Raw genomic sequence first — 19,205 nt, forward strand, 5'->3', positions numbered from 1 at the left:
TTCTTGATCGGATTTAGGGCTGTGTTTCTCAAGCTTTATGGCGTGCATACATCACCTGGGGATCTTATTACAAATGAGGATCCTTATCCAGCAGGTCTGGCATGGGACCAACACGTGCAGAACCTACCCCTTGCCCTTTCCCCGTACGTCTTCATAACAGACCTTCACACGAGAGGAAGCTCCTTCCCCATATCGGTGAGGTTGTGCTGGTTCACATTCATGGTCTTGATCCCTCCTGTGCGAACAGATTCCCTACCATGCATTCACAAACACATCCCGAGGACCCGGGCGCTCACACTTATCCTTCACCTCTCCCAAATCCATGAGTGTAACACTAGGGATCAACTTCTCAGGGCGGAAAGATCTTAGCGGTCATCTTATCCAGGACCTTCAGTCACAGTCACGGACACTGCAGCCCACAGTGCTAAGTGGCTTGTCTGAAGCCACCCAGGTGAAGGCTTTTTAATCGAACATTTCCTGTTGCTTTGATTAGACACCCATTCCTTAGTTTCCAGCACACAGAAAACGTGGGTGATTCTGGATCTTAGATTCTAATATTTCTTAGTTGAAAAAGACCCAAGTTCTGTAATGCTAACTCTGAGATAAAATTAAATCCGGATAAGTCAAGAGGAGAAGCCTATCTGGCCAGGAAGAGGCAGAGCAGACACAAAGCCTTCTCTGACTGGTGGAGACACATCAGGCGTCAGAAAGAGAACTTCCCCCAAACTGAAACTGCTGCCCCACTGCATTCGAGCATCGTGAAATGTCCAAACCAGACAGAACGTTTGGGGCCTCTTTGTTCACGGTTCCCACACACGCAGAGAACTAGAGGTGGTAGCAGGATGGGGACAAGAACCCAAGTTTCTGAAAGACCACCCAATGTTCTTTGCACTGCCTGGCATGGAGAGAGCCTGTGGGACTTTCCCTGGTGCCACACGGGTGGCCTGGGATCCGGGCATCAATCCCATTGCAGTAGCATTGAGATGAGAGTGGGGTTGTATTAGTGCCCAGTGCAGTTTAGAAAGTTCTCCCCAGAGTCAGCCATGAGCTGGGAATGGGTATCCAGGGGCCCCAGTGTCAGGCAAGCCCAGAAGCTATGGCTTCCTTCCTCACCCCTGGCCTGGCTTCTGCAGGTCCTGCGTGACCACATTGCCTACCGCTACGAGGTTCTGGAGATGATCGGGAAAGGGTCCTTTGGACAGGTGGCCAAGTGCTTGGATCATAAAAACAATGAGTTGGTGGCCTTGAAAATCATCAGGAACAAGAAGAGGTGTGGCTTGACAGATGACGTAAGCTGTAGAGGAAGGACCACGTGACTCCGGCCCCTTCCTGATGCCAACACTTCCTGACTCTGCCTCTTCCTCTGGTCTCCCTTTTCCTTCCCTCTTTACCTCTCTGCCTGTCTGCTTCCAGGAAGGGGCAGAGAGGAGGCAAGAGGGCGGAGTGGTTAGCACCTTCTGCCCTGTTGGGGTGATGGGGAGAGCTGGGAAGGGCCACCTGCTGCAGCTGGACGTGACACTGTGTCTTCTGTCCCATCCCCATCCCCCCCCACTGCTCCCCAACCTCTTCAGATTTCACCACCAGGCCCTGGTGGAGCTGAAGATCCTGGAAGCTCTCAGGAGGAAGGACAAAGACAACACCTACAACGTGGTGCACATGAAGGACTTCTTCTACTTCCGCAACCATCTCTGCATCACCTTTGAACTCCTGGGGTCAGCTGCCTTTTCTTTTGAATTCATTTTGTTCTGAAAAGTTGCTTAAGTGACAGAAGGGAAACTTGGAGGTCAGAACACTGGATTTGTCTGTATGTGAACATTGAATGACTAGAGTGAATACACCGGCCACTCAGTTATCTAGAAAACCAAGGAGCTGGACCCAAAGCTGCCCATCTCACCCCATCCCTTGGTCACATCTGTCACCTGCCAGCGTACCAAGGTGTGCTGCCCAGGTGCTGGGTGCTGGGCCCAGTGACAGAACCGAAACAAGGCCTCTGCCCTCGAGAGCTGAACTGAAATGTGGAAAAGGACCTTCCTTTGCTGCCTGTCCCCGATCACCGGCTTTAGAACCCTATGGTGCAGAGTTTGGAACCCAAGGGAGCACACAGTTGGCTGCTCAGAAGGGGGAAAGGGCTTTGATTTTGAGCAAATAAGGACAGGCACAGGTATTTTTGGTACGAGAGCTGAACCTGACTTAAATAGACTGGCATCCCTTGCTTGAACATTGGAGCTGAAGGGGCATGCTAATTTGACTACTTATCGCTCTGGGAAGACCATCGGATGCAATTTAAATAAAACCAGAAACCCAGAATGCATTTAGCAGAGGAGAATAATCAGGGGTCAGACCTCAGAGGCCCAGTCTCATTAGCTTCACTGAGCTGGTGGCTTGGTGCTCCCATGACGCCGTCGCTGACGGTGCAATTCCAGGAATGGCTACATTAAATCAGAAGGAATGCTGCCACTCTACTCGCCATCTCTGATGGTTCCAAAACGTCGTCCACTTGCCAATATGCAGAGGTGAATTATCTTCCTCATGGCAACACGGCAATCCAGGCTGCCTTTCTCGGCCATTAATCACGGTGCAAGTTAGGATGTCCTTAAGAGAGGGGTCAGGGGATTTCCCTGGTGGTCCAGTGGCTAAGACTCCACACTCCCAGTGCAGGGGGCCCGGGTTCGATCCCTGGTCAGGGAACTAGATCCCACACGCATGTCGCAAAGAAGATCCTGCATGCCGCAACTAGGACCCGGCACAGCCAATAAATAAATTAATTAATTAAAAAAAAAAAAAAAAGAGGGGTCAGGAGGGGCAGGTGTGTGAAGGGAGAATCCACAGGCCAGAGAGGTTGGGGAGCTGCCTGGGTCACACAGCTGTTCTGAGGAGGCCAGAGCCATGTCTCACATTTCCTTTGTACCCCTCGAGAAAGAACGGCTTCCTAAATACTGCCAGCATGAGAGAAAGCCTAGAAATGGAAAGTTAGGAGAAACCAGGAAGAGGTTGATGCAGCGTTGTCTCTGGGTCCTGCCCTTCTCCCCCAACTCCCCCATCTCACAGTTTGCACAGAGATCATGAACTGGCAGCCCGTGCATAAGGTTTTCTGGTTGAAATGCTTTCTATTAGTTTCCCACATTGGTGAATCAGCAGCTGTCGCATAACGTAGCAGGCTTTGATATAATATTTCAGGTTTCTGCCGGTCTAGAAAGTTTACGATGATCTGACAAAAGCCAGCCCTCAATCCTGCAAGGCGACAGGTTTTAATTTTTATTTTATATTGGAGCATAGTTGATGAACAATGTTGTGATAGTTTCAGGGGTACAGCAAAGTGACTCAGTTGTACATATACATGTATCTATTTTTTTCCAAATTCTTTTCCCATTTACGTTGTTACAGAATATTGAGCAGAGTTCCCTGTGCTATACAGTAGGTCCCTGTTGGTTATCTATTGTAAACATAACCTTGTGTACATGTCAATCCCAAACTCCCTAACTATCCCTTCCCCCGGCCCTCACCCCTGGTGACAGTAAGTTCGTTCTTTTAGATAGGGTAGGGCTTCTCCATCTCTCCTCAGCCCCCCTCTGCCCACTCCCTTGCCTCCTTACTTGTCAGGAGCCTGATGTCTTTAGACAGACTTATTAGGCCTGGGCAGGGGTGGCCACTTGGTTGAGTGACTGGAGGGGTCCCTGGATCCCTCCCGAGGGAAGAACTATGAATATTTCAGAAGTTTGGCTCAACTTTTTAACATACACGTGTAACAGAGTGATTCAAGGACCTTGCCATGTAAGAAATGAGGGACGTCTGAGAGGCCAGCACAGTTGAGCTGTACCCTGGATCCGCCATGTGTCAATGGGAAAGTTGAGTTTATAGGACACAAAAGCCCCACCTCCTGGTCTGAGTCTTGCCTGCTGCCAGAGGGAAACCAGGTGATATGGGATTGTTTTTCCAGGTTCAAACTCAGCATCATGCTGCTGCACGAAACTTTCTCTCTCTGTCCCAGAATCAACTTGTACGAGCTGATGAAGAATAACAGCTTCCAAGGCTTCAGTCTCTCGATAGTTCGGCGCTTCACCCTCTCTGTTTTGAAGTGTTTGCAAATGCTTTACATAGAGAAAATCATTCACTGTGACCTCAAGCCTGTGAGTACAACCTCTGTCCCACGCAGGGGAGCTGGTCCCCGCCCTCAGGAAGGGTTTGCCCCATTCCTTTCCCCGGTGGTAACTGGGCAGGGCTGCAGGATGGAAGCCAAGCAGCATGTTTGTAGGTTGTGTAAAGCAAGTGAGATGCAGCGAGGACTAAAGCAGGGATACTGGGGCAAGGAAGAGAGACGCAGTGCCATCAAGGCAGACGGGACCAGGAAGGCTGAGGGCTTGGGGGCGAGCGGAGACGTGTGTCATGCAGGGAGGGGGTCACTGCTGTCCTAACTCCTCCCTGCGTCCCCTCTCCTCTGAGTTGGTCCTAGGGTACAGCCAATCTCTGACTACTTCCTCTACTCCAAATGGCTGCTGCCTTCCCAGATGTCCGGCTCCTAGTCTATACTTAGCTCTGTTATTGAACTGATTGCTTTGTGTAGGAATTGTTTCTTTATCCACATCCCCCTCTGGACTGCAAGTTCCTCCAAGGTCAGGAACCATGTCTTCTCACCATTATATTCCCAGGACCTGACATGGTACCCAGAAATAGTAATGGTAGGCAATTAACAGTTGCTTGTTAGAAGAGTTAACGATTGCAATTGTGAGGAATACAGAGAGGTCGCTAGGGAAAAGGTATAAGGATGTGCAGATCTGGGGTCAAGAGCTGGTTCCAAAACAACCTGACCCTCACAGGTATGTAAATGTCTCTTAGCTTTTCCTCATTCCTTTCTCTCATCCCCAAACGGGGTTCACATTACTTAAAAAGAAACAAACAAACAAACCAAAAAAAAAACCCAACTATAACTCATCGGGTAGATTTGGGGTATTTTTACAATTAAAGATTGTCAAGGTAGAGATGTTCTCTCATGGCTGACTGATGGAGCCCCACAAGGATGGTGGTACACTGACTTGTTCTCCACATCTAAGTTCCTAATCCTCAGCTTTGCAGCTCCAAAGGGACCATGATCTTTGGGCCTAGGGGACTGACTCTCACCAAGGAACCTCACAAGATAGGTGGCAGCCAAAATGTGAGTTAATAGATTTCCTTACAAAATAGATCAAATGGACTGGAATATATGTGCTCAATAGGGAAGTAGACACACAACCAGGAGAGTTTGGTGAGTGTGGATTCAAGAATCAGGGAGTTATTCCTATGGACTTAACGGTTAGTATCAATGAGCTGTGATGGCCTCACGCATCCGTAACCCTCTGTAGAGCTATTTCTGCCAATAAGATGGAAAGACCAGCCCTATTTAGTTAAGGAGCCTTTCCATTGGGCTAGAGACACACTAAAAATTCCTACCTTTTAGACGTTTGCTGATCATTATCTTTCAGTTAACACAAATATTCTTTAGAAAAGCTACTATGGATGAATCTGTACTTTCTTAGTTTGCAATGCCAGCAGCTTCAGACCAGGCCTGCTATGCCATACCTAGAATGTCAAAGGATTCCATAAGCAATCAAATCACCTGATATTCATAATACTCAATTCATCTGATACTGAGATCCTTGGAAATACGATCAGGACGTTAATCCTCCAGCCCCACGTGGTCCACTCCCATGCTGTGAGAGCAGAGCCCAGGAGCTCTGCTTTCTCATCCAGGACTCTCCTGGAACACCTGGCCTCACATTTTCCCCAAAGTCAGCATGACAATCACAACTCCAACCAAATCATTGTGGGTTTTTTTTGGGGGGGGGGGTCTTCTACTGTCGTATCAGTATGTTGGTGGGTCACTAAGTGGAAACATCTAATTCAGTCAGTGATATTTCTAAGGCCTTATGCAAGCAAGGCGTAGAACCAGGTACCAAGGAGATAAAAAGAAACTCACCGTCTTCAAGAGTTGCACAGTTGATATCAGTAAAGATGCAACATACACGCAGAAGAAATACCACAAAGCAGCAAATACTGGGGCCAGACAAGAGGTGCAGCCCACAGTGGAAGGGAACGTCAGAGGTGGGGAGAACGAGGGGATTTGGAGATGTGGGAGGAGCCCACTTGGAGGTGGGTCCTGCAGGCAGTTAGGTAAACAGAATGCCTTGGGTAACATTGTTAAAACTTGACCTATGTCTTTCTTCTCTCTAGGAGAATATAGTGTTGTACCAAAAGGGCCAAGTCTCTGTTAAAGTTATTGACTTTGGATCAAGCTGTTATGAACACCAGAAAGGTTTGGCCATTCTAGTCCCTTTGTCTGAATTTCCCTGTTGTGATTTCTTTCCTTTATTGAAATAACTAGGTCACACATGTGGTCACCTGGGTTCTAGTCTGGGCTCAGCCACGACAATTGCTGGTATGATTTTGAACAAGCTGTTTCACTTCTCTGAGCCTAAGCTTCCTCATCTATAAAATGAGAAGATTGGACCAAATACTGTAGGTTTGCTTTGCTGCTCTCACACTCTGTGGATTTGGAATTATCCAAGATCCCTATATCTCCTCCCTCTTGCTTCTCCCTCCCACCCTCCCTATCCCACCCCTCTAGGTGGTCACAAAGCACCGAGCTGATCTCCCTGTGCTATGCAGCTGCTTCCCACTAGCTGTCTATTTTACATTTGGTAGTGTGTATATGTCAGTGCTACTCTCTCACTTCGTCCCAGCTTAACCTTCCCCCTCCCCGTGTCCTCAAGTCCATTCTCTACTAGGTCTGTGTCTTTATTCCCGTCTTGCCCCTAGATTCTTCATGACCATTTCTTTTTTTTTTCAGATTCCATATATATGTGTTAGCATATGGTATTTGTTTTTCTCTTTCTGACTTACTTCACTCTGTATGACAGACTCTAGGTCCACCCACCTCACTACAAATAACTCAATTTTGTTTCTTTTTATGGCTGAGTAATATTCCGTTGCATATATGTGCCATATCTTCTTTATCCATTCATCTGTTGATGGATACTTAGGTTGCTTCCATGTCCTCGCTATTGTAAATAGAGCTGCAATGAACATTGTGGTACATGACTTTTTTTGCATTATGGTTTTCTCAGGGTATATGCCCAGTAGTGGGATTGCTGGGTCGTATGGTAGTTCTATTTTTAGTTTTTGAAGGAACCTCCATACTGTTCTCCATAGTGGTTGTATCAATTTACATTCCCACCAACAGTGCAAGAGGGTTCCCTTTTCTCCACACCCTCTCCAGCATTTATTGTCTGTAGATTTTTTGATGATGGCCATTCTGACTGGTGTGATGTGATACCTCATTGTAGTTTTGGTACTGGCACAAAAACAGAAATATAGATCAATGGAACAGGATAGAAAGCCCAGAGATAAACCCACACACATATGGTCGCCTTATTTTTGATAAAGGAGGCAAGAATATACAATGGAGAAAAGACAGCCTCTTCAATAAGCGGTGCTGGGAAAACTGGACAGCTACATGTAAAAGAATGAAATTAGAACACTCCCTAACACCATACACAAAAATAAACTCAAAATGGATTAAAGACCTAAATGTAAGGCCAGACACTATAAAACTCTTAGAGGAAAACGTAGGCAGAACACTCTATGACATAAACCACAGCAAGATCCTTTCTGACCCACCTCCTAGAGTAATGGAAATAAAAACAAAAGTAAACAAATGGGACCTAATGAAACTTAAAACCTTTTGCACAGCAAAGGAAACCATAAACAAGACGAAAAGACAACCCTCAGAGTGGGAGAAAATATTTGCAAACGAAGCAACTGACAAAGGATTAATCTCCAGTATATACAAGCAGCTCATGAAGCTCAATATCAAAAAAACAAACAACCCAATCCAAAAATGGGCAGAAGATCTAAATAGACATTTCTCTTTCCTTTTGTTTGTTCACTTGTTTTTTAGATTCCACATGTCAGTGAAATCATACTGTATTTGTCTTCCTCTGTCATTAAACTCATTTTAAAAAACTTTCCCCTATATTTGTACTTTGATTGCAAAGTGCCTCAAGTCCATTTTTGGAAACAGACAGGGTACAAAGTCATTTTTATTAAATCTTTATTTTGTTTGAAATCACTGAAAATTATTACATCCTTACTGTACCCAAGTCAAACAACAGAGAAGTGACTACAAAAATCCCTTGCCCTGCCCCCATCTAGGTAACCAGTTAACAGCATTTGCAAATAACTGTAATGTCCCATTTCTCCAACCTCAGTTTCCTCATCTGTAAAATCTAGGCTGCCTGCAATACTAAATATCCTCTGTACATCCTTGTCTGCTGAGATTTTGTTGAACTTTTCTTTCTATACTTTATATAACACAATGTACATAATGTATTGAATATACATCTTTAAATTATGCATTTTGCACGCTTCTTTTTCAACTTTCATACACGTCTTCCCTTGCCAAATCGCAATACTTCAGAGGGTGTCTACCCCAGATTAATCAGGCAATTTGAAAACTTAGCTTTATATTCGTCTTATGTTTTCTTTTTTGAAAGCTTGCCTGGCAAATTTACTTCTCTAGAACAATGCCTACTTTAGAGTTCTTTATCAGTAACGTGAGGCTGGCAACCCCTCATGATAATCAGGTTGCTGTGAGGATGTGATGGGATTGGATGTGGGGCTGGGACTCATAAGTGCTGACCATTTGTACTTCCTTCTCCCTGCAAAGCCTGGAGAGTGAAAAGAAGTCGGGGGTAGGGGGGGTTCTTAATTATCGTCCACCCTCGCCTGAGCAGGTATGTGGACCAGCGTGCTCCGGAAAGGAGATTTCCACGTGAGGTTTCTCCTTCTTTCCCCTGCAGTCTACACCTACATCCAAAGCCGGTTCTACCGATCCCCAGAGGTGATCCTGGGCCATCCCTACAACATGGCCATTGATATGTGGAGCCTGGGCTGCATCATGGCCGAGCTGTACACGGGCTACCCCCTGTTCCCTGGGGAGAACGAGGCGGAGCAGCTAGCCTGCATCATGGAGGTGAGGGGGACCCGGCTGCCTTCCAGCCGATGCCCTCGGGATGGGTAACTTCCGCTCTCAGACTCCAGGCTGCGTCGGACTCGCTCTAGGGCAATGGCCTGCGTCTGTTTATGGGACAGGGTTGGATGTTTTGTAATTATGTACACTTTTGAGTTGACATCTAACCTTTTTATCCTAAATTTAAGTAACTGCAAAGGATGTAACTTCCAGCATATTGTGAATAGTGACATTTAAAATAAAACTGTTATACCAGTCTTTCAAATAATATATTCCAAAGAATCTAAAAACCAGGCTGACATGACACCCGTTGAAGTCTGTGCACTGTTCAGTTGTTAGTTACCATCTTAACTTTCTGGGAAGAATATCACCCAATGAAAAGGCTTTACCAAGACTCTCATATGATTATTTATTATCCCTGCTATTCTTTTACTTAAAGGCATCTTGTTAAGCCAAATTAGACGACATGGGAGAAAATAATCCTAAAAATTGGAAATTTCACATTTTAGGATTTCCCCAGGGAACAAAGATATTTTGACTCTGAACAAAGACATATCTAATTCCTCTCTCTCTCAACCTATCTATCCATTCATCCCAAATCTCCATTTTCTGGATTGTCTTAAAGTTAAAGGTTGGTTGGGGAGACACATACATGCTTGAGAATTAATGTAGAGATTCCTCTTATGGTTGAAACTGATAATAAAGTATTCAAGTAATTAGTTAGTAGTAGCTATAAATGATAGCTATGGTGGGATGAACACTGCCCTGGAAATCAGTAAACCTGGAGGCTAGTCCTCCTTGTCTTTGGCAAGTCACTTCCCTGGTCTGGATCTCTGTAAAATGAGGAGACCAGAGTCCATGGCTTCTAAGGTTGATGATGGATGATTCAATGAAGCATCCCTGAGCCAATCCTCCTCCAACTTCCAAGGAGAATGGAGGACATGGGATCTGGGTGGAGGTTCCTACTGCCCCAGGACTGCAGCTTCCTCCTGACCTCAATCCGTGAGGCTGAGGAACAGGAGGACAGGGTCATGCAGGGACAACCTGGGAACCTGGCTGCAAGGACAGGGGCCCAGAGCTGAGGGGGACACCTGTCGTTTCTCTCTTCTGTGTGCACCCCTATCGGTTGCAGTGGGGAAAGGTGACCGAGCAGGTGTTACTCTTGTCTTTTCAGAAGATATTTTGTCATATCGCGGTCTGATGCCCATCTGGTGATTTCCATCTCCTTTTCCTTTCCTCCCTTCCCATGCTCTGAGCTGGGATGTGTCACTCCTTAACTCAGGGGTGGTCCGCAGCTACACTGGTTTACTCGCTTGGACAGTGGGATCTGGCTGCTATCACGAGTGGTGGCCTATCTAGTAGGTGCTGATGTCTGTTTAGAATAATGTGGGTGGTGCCAGTGCTCGGGATACTGAAACGGCCCTGGATTAGGAGTCAAGTCTCAGGCTCTGGACCTGCTCTGCCACTGGCTTGAGGTTATCGCTTAATATCCTGGGTCCTTATCTGTAGAAGACAACGTTTAGCTGAAGTCCCACCCAGTTCTAATCAGTCTTGGAATGTGTGACTCCAGAGGAGTGAATCCACTGCTTCGTCCTTGTTGAAGGTGCTGGGCTTGCCGCCAACCCACTTCATCCAGACGGCCTCCAGGAGACAGACATTCTTTGGTGAGTCCCAGGTCTGACTCTCTTTTTCCTGTTGTAGCTGAGGAGGTTGCCCAGCCCTGGAAGACACCTTCCATGCCCTACACCCCATATGATGCTCTTCCTCTGGCCCCACCCCAAAAGGCAGGCTGTGCTTAGATGTTTCTCTCAGAAAAGTAAAAATATGCTGAGCCATGGTACCAGGTGCATGATGGAGACGGGTGGGGCAGTCACTGGGAACGGGGTCTCGGCAGTGAAGATGCACAGGTGCCCGAGAGTGACCAGGTTCCTGCTCAGAAGGCCTATCAGCAGATCTTGAAACCCCAAAAGATTAGAACTCTACCCTCTCCTAACAATTCTCCCCACCTCCCCTAGCAGCTTGCCTGCCCGCTCGCACTATGCCCTGTGAAGGAAATCAGAGAGCAGGAGCGTCTTTGCAAGAATAGTGGAAAATTCCATTGCTACAGTTTATCATTAATGGAGCCTTACTCTTTCCTGCTGAAATTCTCTTAATCCCCCGGTCCCTTACTATTCCAGATTCATTGCAACTTTGGTATAAAATGGGTAAGCAAGGGCTGTCAGCTATGGCTTGTCCATTTTGTATAGGACATCTGCCTAATTGCTGGAATTAAGCTTCATCCACAGTCTCCATGCTGCACCCTCCATCCCAGTTCCCAGACTCTGGATTTTATGATCCTCTGTCTTTCAAGCCAAGTTGTGCTGTACAGGACGGACCGGTGGATCAATGAAGTCCAACTCGGGCAGGGCTTCTGGGCCACTGTGAACCAGAAGAGGAAGCCAGTCCCAGATCTAAGATCCCTTTGCTAAGGGATTCCCATGTACAAAAAGCCACAGTGGCCCTAATGTCAGCCAAGTGGAGTGAAGCCAGATGTGAGGGACGAGGGCTCCACAGACGGGCTCCCTGCCGTCCGGCACGACATTGTCGTCACCTTAGTTCACAGGCTCACGCTGTCGTTCCCAGCCCTCCTGCCTCTTATTTTCACCCAACGGTGGCCTCACAATGGGTAGACAAATCACATAATTTCTCTCCACCTCTTGTCCCATCAATAGGAAAGTCAAAAAACACCACCCTGGGGGACCCTCCTGCACAAAAGTGTTTCAGTCATGTTGATGGGCAGTCGGTATATATTGGTTCAGCCACGTGGGGGTTAAAATGTAGTCTATTTCTGTACCATTTGGTTAAAAAGCCACAGCCCTGAGCCCACGATCCAGAAACTAAGATTTTAAGGTCTGGCAAGAAAAGGTCCCGCAGGATCCCCCTCCAATGCCAAGGCTGTCGTCCACTCGGATTGGTCAGTCCCATACCGGAGCAGTCTGATGGCAGCAGAGGATCTGGCTGACTCGCTGGTATATAACTTATGCATGGGGCAATGGAACTGGTCTTTTGACCCCAAATACACTTTTCCCATCCACCACTTTTAATTCAGCCTTTTGGATTTCAAAGGATTTAGGGAAAGACATGTAGGAGCACTGGTGTTCCCTCCTGCTAGACAAAGACCATGTGGGAAGAGTCACATCTCAAGCCTATAACCCTGAACTCAAGAGATTGTACCTGGGGGAATCAAAAGGAAGGGAATATAGGCATTTTGGTAAGAGGGTACCAAAGGCATACACATGTCCATTTCATAGAGTGCCCGATTTTTACCATCAGCACCAGGCTTCAGAATGTGGTTTTGGTATCTTCCCTTCCCGCGTAAGAAAGGACGTTATCGGGAGCTGCATCCTCATCCGTGTTTCCCAAATTTTATTTGATTATAAGAATCATTTGGGTTCTTGGGGAAAATGCTAATCCCCAGGATCCTCCTATGGTATAGTGTGTTTGAGGTGGGACTCAGGAGTCTGTATGTTTTTTACGGCAGCTTATGATGAGGCGAGTTTGGAAACACTATATCCACTTAAGTTCTTGGCTCTCCCTTCCCCAGGTTTGGGCTGCCAACAGGTCCTCCGCCCCCAGCCACTCCTAGTTAATACCCTTAATTAAGAGGAAAGTTGTTTCTTCAAAGGTAGCAAGATATGTAGGTGCTCCAGGCAGCAAGAGGAGGTGGGGAGAATAATGAGATACTGGGGAAGGTCAGAGAGGTAGGAAAAACTTGTACAAGAAAAGCAATTACATAAGGATGACTGTAGGAGCTATGTTATTTGTAAGCCCATGAATCTAATTCTTCTTTGGCCATTTTATGAAAAGGCAATATAGGATAAGGTGGGAGCCCTGGTGCCACAGTCAAAAAGGAGTTCACAGGACCTATGCCCTATGGAGTACCCCCAGCCCATTTTTATCTATATAAACACACAGATACCCATGTGTGTATATACACACACACACACACACACACATTCATGGGCTCTTCTAGGAATTCAGTAAGAGCAGGTGTTCTGTTGGACCCCCTGCAAATTGCATTGATTGCAAAAGTAATTAGAAGCATTTCATTATGTACCTTCCAGGATGTCCATTGTATGAACCCCGAGTTTTTGTGAGAGTTTCATGGAATGTGTCAATTTTGCACGTGTGTCTATACATAGCCGCCCTTTTACATGTATGTTTACAAGGTGTGAGCATACATGGTCACCTTTCTGACCATGCTCACCGGGACCTAGATGTCCAAACGAGCGGTCTTGCCTTCAAGGCATTGCACTGTGTTCTCAGGCCACCTTTGGACCTGTCTTCAGGGGTTTCTCTTCAGCAGTGACAGAAGATACATTTGGTGAGGGCTTTAATCAGTGGAAATGGCTGAAGAAAATCATTCCAAGCAGTGTCTTAAGCCACCAACCAAGTTTGATCATTCCAGTTATGGACAAAATTTTGACGCGACTGTAAAAATAAGAGATGAGGTTAACTTGCTTGTGCGGCTTGTACATGAGCTCTGAAAGTCAATCCTCCTAAAATGTCTTTCTTGTTATTCCCCATGGCTGTCCCAAATTCTCACGTTTTGGGGTGAGGAAGTTATCAAGGGCACAGGTAAGCCAAGAATGGACAACATGCTTTTTGTTCAGAGCGGACCGTTTCTGTCACTTCAGATTTACTTTACTATTATTATTATCATCGTCATCGTCATTATTATCATTATTATTTTACGTGGGTTAATGTTAAACCATTACAATCATTTGATTGATTCCAGGAGGAGGTGGTGGCCCAGAACACGCCGAGTAGTAGCAAGTTATTTGTAAAAGTAAATTGTATTCATTGGATAATTTACACGTGGTTAGTTTAAACTAAGACTGCGGGGGTGTGTGTGTGTGTGTGTGTGTGTGAGGGGCACGGGAGAGCTGCAGAGACCACTCCCAGAAGCAGCATGGCTGAGTGAACAGCTTTGATGTGACCGATGCATATTCACACCTGGAACTAAACACATAATGTTGTCTCTCTAAAGATTCCAAAGGTTTTCCTAAAAATATAACCAACAACAGGGGGAAAAAAAGATACCCGGATTCCAAGGATCTCACCATGGTGCTGAAAACCTACGACACCAGCTTCCTGGACTTTCTGAGAAAGTGTTTGGTGTGAGTTTGTCAGGGTGTCTTTGCTTCTGGGTTTCCTCTTAAATACTGTACTTTCCCACATGTTTGCTGGTGAAAGTCTGGGGCTGGGAGGCAGTCATGGGACGTAATAAACACGGGCCGTAGATCTTTAGAGTCTACGAGATGCTTTCCTATCTGCTGCCTCATCAGACTGCTCTCTCCACTGTCCATCCTGCGTGGTCAGTGGGACAGACGATTTGATGTTTTGAGGCATGGAGCCTGAGGCTCGAGAGATTAAGTGACTTGCCCTGGATTACACAGCGTGTGGGTCGAGCTTGCTTCCTTCTTGCCCTGACTGCCTGGAAGCGAGGTTGTAGGCAAGTCCTCAGTGTCTTCTGCTTCATGAACTGAAGTCAGGGTCTTCAGAGAGTCTGTTGTATCAGTAACTATTTGCATACATGCCCAGTACAAACTGGTTTCAGGCCCCTTCCCACCCATTCCCCTAGGATTTAGAGTCTAAATCCTCTCATATTAGGGAACTAGGGAAAGGGTGATCTATAAACCATTTATTATGTACAGCTTTTTAGAATTTATAGGCATATTTTGAATCTCAGAAAGTAGGCTCTGTACTTCACCCAAGTCATAGCATTGATTAAAAAAACCCAATAGTACATAAAGCGCCTTAGAACAGTACCTAGTTTGGAAGGTATTTAGAAAATACTAGCTGTTGTCACCAATTTTAAAGAGGTTATGCAAGTCTGTCTCCACTGAGTGGCAAATAAATTAGCCACGTGATATTGGACAAGTCATTGTCTCTCTGGGCTTCAGTTTCCTTTTCTGTAGAGTGGGGTATTACTAAGGTCTCTTCCAGCTGTATTAGTCCTATAATTGTTTAGTATTTTTAGAAGACCATATCTTTATGTTCTCTCATTCCTTCAGTGGGATGAAGTAGTTTTAGCAAAATACTACTCTTCTGGCATTTGTGCATCTGGAGTTTAGGTACTAGCTCAGAAAATAAACCACCAGGGACTGCCAGAAGTTTCCCCATCTGGGGGGGGGGGTCATGCTACCCATCTGAAAAATGGAGATAGAGAAGGATCCTGTACCCCATCATGACCCCCACCCCACCCCAGCCTCTTGCTGAGGCGATAGAATGAATGACCATTAACTCGTAACAGAAACTCAGTACTGAGACAGAGGTGGGTAATCCAGAAACTCAGAGCCAAGAATGAAATTATTCTCCTTTTTAGTGCAAAGGGCTGGTTGCTCACACCTTGTAAGAGGCAGTCATGCTGTCAGGGCCTGTTGTTTTATTACTTCATATTTGGCTAATCAGCAAGTCTTTGAGAGACTAAACGTTTTGGGTCAGATTTAATAGGGATAAATGTAAAGTTCTGTGTCTAGATTTTATAGGCTAACTCTAGGAGTTCAGGAGAGGCGAGGTGTAGCTTAACAGCAGTTCGCTGGACAAAGAACTGGGAACTTGAGTTGTTTAGACCTCGATGAGTCTGAATATTAATGCCATCCTTGCAGTTAGTACCTATTCCCAGCATGATGGGCACCAGTTAGATAACAGCTGAGATTTCCTGTCTAGGAAGGACCTGGTCATGTCATATGGTCAATAATTAGTAGTCATGTAAATGTTTTCAGATAGTTGAGGGGTTGTGACATAAAAGATGGATTAGTTGTCTCATTCTGTATGATGCTAACGGGTAGAATTTAAGACCGGGTCAAAGTCACTAGGCTAAAAGTTCCTGAGAAGTGAATCTTGGCTCAATCAAAATGAAGAACTTTTAAAGAATTGGAGTTTTTAAAAACTGGAATAGATAGTTCTATGAGTTAGTGCCATGTTACTAAAATTACTCAAGAAAGGCAAGATGATTCCACGGTGGGTCAAGTGTATTTTGTCAAGTGTATTTTGTTACTGCATTAGCAGTTTGGATTATCTCCAGGTTCCCTCATGATCTTAATATTCTAGTGTTCTATAATGTTCTTTGTGATATATTTGGAGGTCCAAATTCCATAGTTTGGGAATCACAATTAAGCATCTCTGCATTTTGATGTTCTTAGTTTATTAAACCCTAAATCCCACTGGTTTTGATTTTCTGTAATATTTCTTGTAACGGAATTTGGGCTCTGAGATAGTCCTTGGCTTGTCATACACATTTTCTAAAAAGATCATTTCCAATAGTTGCCTCCAGGTACTTTAAAATTATATGTCATAAGCTCTGTTCTATGGTATCTTTGAGTTATAACATAGCTTAAATGGGTTCTTTAAAAATGAACCATTTTTATATCTTATTTAGGTTCTTTATTGGGGTCTTTGACAATATTTCATTATTAAAAAGGGAAACAAAACCCTAACCGATGCTGGGCTTTGTTGGTGTGTAGCTGGGAGCCTTCTCTTCGCATGACCCCTGACCAGGCCCTCAGGCATGCTTGGATTCATGAGCCGCGGAACCTCAAAGCACAGCCCAGGCTTCAGACCTTGAGGCAAACCAGTCTCTGTTTCCCCTCTGAGGCCCGGAAGGACAAGGTTCAAGGGCAGCGTCACTTGGGCAAAGAAGGTACAGTACCTCAAACAGCCAGTCCCATTTCCATAATCCAGGGGGTCAGACATCTCTGGAGGATTGCATGCCAATCTCTCTGAGCTCAACCTTGGTTAATTATTCTGGCTTCATCACTACTGGCCTGCCACTTCTTAATTTGGGGATTTTCCTCTTTCAGGAAACTTGTTTGTGGCTGGGTTCGCCTTTTTTTTTTTTTGCCCTCTCATCATTAGGAATTTCCGTGTTTCTCCTATCTCCAATTCCTATTCCCCTCCTTTCCTTTTCTTTCAATGTGTCCTCTGCAAGCCCTATAATTACCTTTTGGATTTTTATCAGACAGATTATGGAATTATGCAAGTATCTTTTATAGGCAATATAGCCTCATGGTTATGTACTTGGTCACTGGAGTCAGGTTGCCTGGGATAAATTCTGGCCCTGCCACTTACCAGCTGTGGGTCCTTGGGCAACTTACTTAACCTCTCTGTGCCGCAGTTTCTCCATTTATGAGAATGGAATAATGCCTATTCTCTCTGGTTGCAGGAAGGATCAAAGGAACCAGTAAGTGTCAAGGGCTTAGAATAGTGCCTGGCACACAGAATGTGCTTTACAAATGACTTGTTTTTGTATCATTACAACCAGATTTCCCCAAAATGATTTAGAGCCTAATGCACAGTTAGAATATAATTCACATTTGAACACTTACTTGTTCCTGCTCTCTCCTCTTTGGCAGAGGTGATCCTTCAAATAGAGACTAAAGACAAAATCAAAGGCGGCGCCACTAAACAGGATCAGAATTCAGCTAATCAGCAGGGCTCTGTCCAGCACACAGCTGAAGTCGTCCAGCTGCCTCATCTAGCAGAAGCTTCCGGAAAGCCCGAGGCAGTTGTTGGGCCAGCGGAGTCCAAGACCTCCACAGGACAACAAAACAAAAACTGCTCCCCCAAGAACACAAGCATTTTACCACCTATTGTGTGACCTGAGCGGAGGGTGTGTCCTGTTCCTTTCCACCAGTGATTAGTACTAGAGACAGCACTTACATTGTACAATACTTAAGACTGTTTTTTAATGCATAAAGGTTTACAAAAAAAAAACACCTCTATTCACATGGCCTATTGGCATGATTCCTATGATGAGGGATTGGAAAGGATGTCCTTGCACCCGTGCGCCTTCCTTATGCCCTCAAATCACATACAACAATGGGTGCGTGTGTGGGGAGATGGGGTGGGGAGAGAGTTAAGTACTCAGTGTTACAGCACCACTGAGAGGACTCTAAATAATAAAAAAAACACTTTTTTCCTCTTGCCCAAGACAGTCAGGATTCTGGTTTGAAAATGACAGAAGCTGAGTTCAAACTAGTTTAAACAACAAAGGACATTTATTGGTTTATGTGACTGGGGCATCAGGAGGGGTAAGTGTAGACACAGCAAGATCTAGGAATTCAGACAACGTCATGGAGCTCAGACTCCCTCTCCCCCATTAGTCTTGCTTCTTTTTATGGTTAACTTCACCCTGAAGACAAGCTCTGCCCAGAAGTTAAGATGACCGCTCTCAGCCAGTCAAAAGATGCAGTCTTCCTGCTGGTAGGAAAGTCTCGGAGATGACTGATTGATCGGACTTGAACTCATCACTGTGTCTGAGATATTGGGATCCTCTGATTGGCCAGCCTGGGTCACAAGCCCACAGTGTGGTGTGGTGTGGTGTGGTGTGGTGTGGTGGCAGTGCCATGACTGATGCTTCTCCAGGACCACGTGGAGTAGGGGACAACAGGTTTCCCAAAGGACGGAAGACGAGCAAACTACAGGATGTATCCACTCACCCGCCACCTGCCCTTCCAGTCTTTACCTACACGAACTCAGTCTGTATATGGTTGTAATTATAGTACAGATAAATGTGTACAAGAGACTCAAGATCATAACATCATACATGGCTTCACAGGTTTCATTTTAATCAGTGTGTTAACTGTCCATGAAGGGAGACACCAGGTAATTGAAGCTATGGGTTTGGATGAGATCACCTAGGGAAGGTGGTAGAGAATAGCAGAGGGTCAAGAGAAAGTCCTGGGAAAGACAAACATGTAAGGGATTGACAAAGTCGAGTAGAGCCCCTGAGAGATGTAGAAAAATGGGGAAACTAGAAACCAGAGGAGGAGGAAGTTTCTAAAAGGGAGGACGGAGAATAAAAAATAGCTGGAGAATGTAAAATTCAGAAAACGCTTCTCAAGTGGGGTGACGTGGACATCAAGTCAGAGCAGTGTCAGAAGCGGTGGCTTGTCCCAGGCCCTACAGCCAGAAGGGTACACAACTGGCAACAGAACTCAGGTATGCGGGACCGTTGTCGACACCGACTGTCTGCAGCCATGGAGGAAGCTGAGGTGCACAGCCGTTCTGCGGAGACAGGACGGGAAGCCAAGTCCTGTAGCCGAATTAAGAGGATTTAGATTGGATACTGACAAATATCTACACGGTTATAAAGGGCTGAAATGACGCTTGATAAATGGTGGCTTATTTTTAGGGACCACTTGAAAGCAGGGGAGCCGCA

The 19,205-nt window shown here is 45.6% G+C and overlaps 1 protein-coding gene across 2 annotated transcripts in view; it reads left to right on the top strand.

The window, feature by feature from the left end:
* The window catches only part of RAD51AP1 (RAD51 associated protein 1), an 85,029-nt gene extending 67,387 nt beyond the window's left edge, over positions 1–17,642 (top strand). For both annotated transcript variants that reach the window (XM_068560911.1, XM_068560912.1), the window contains 9 exons: positions 1,134–1,270; positions 1,572–1,712; positions 3,989–4,127; positions 6,205–6,286; positions 8,832–9,004; positions 10,605–10,665; positions 14,031–14,160; positions 16,510–16,685; positions 17,398–17,642. In XM_068560911.1, the coding sequence (XP_068417012.1) occupies positions 1,134–1,270; positions 1,572–1,712; positions 3,989–4,127; positions 6,205–6,286; positions 8,832–9,004; positions 10,605–10,665; positions 14,031–14,160; positions 16,510–16,685; positions 17,398–17,642 (1,284 nt within the window). The remainder of the gene's footprint in view (positions 1–1,133; positions 1,271–1,571; positions 1,713–3,988; positions 4,128–6,204; positions 6,287–8,831; positions 9,005–10,604; positions 10,666–14,030; positions 14,161–16,509; positions 16,686–17,397) is intronic.
* Positions 17,643–19,205: the final 1,563 nt, after the last annotated feature.

Source organism: Eschrichtius robustus, chromosome 13 (genome assembly GCF_028021215.1).
Source record: "Eschrichtius robustus isolate mEscRob2 chromosome 13, mEscRob2.pri, whole genome shotgun sequence".
NCBI lineage: Eukaryota > Metazoa > Chordata > Mammalia > Artiodactyla > Eschrichtiidae > Eschrichtius > Eschrichtius robustus.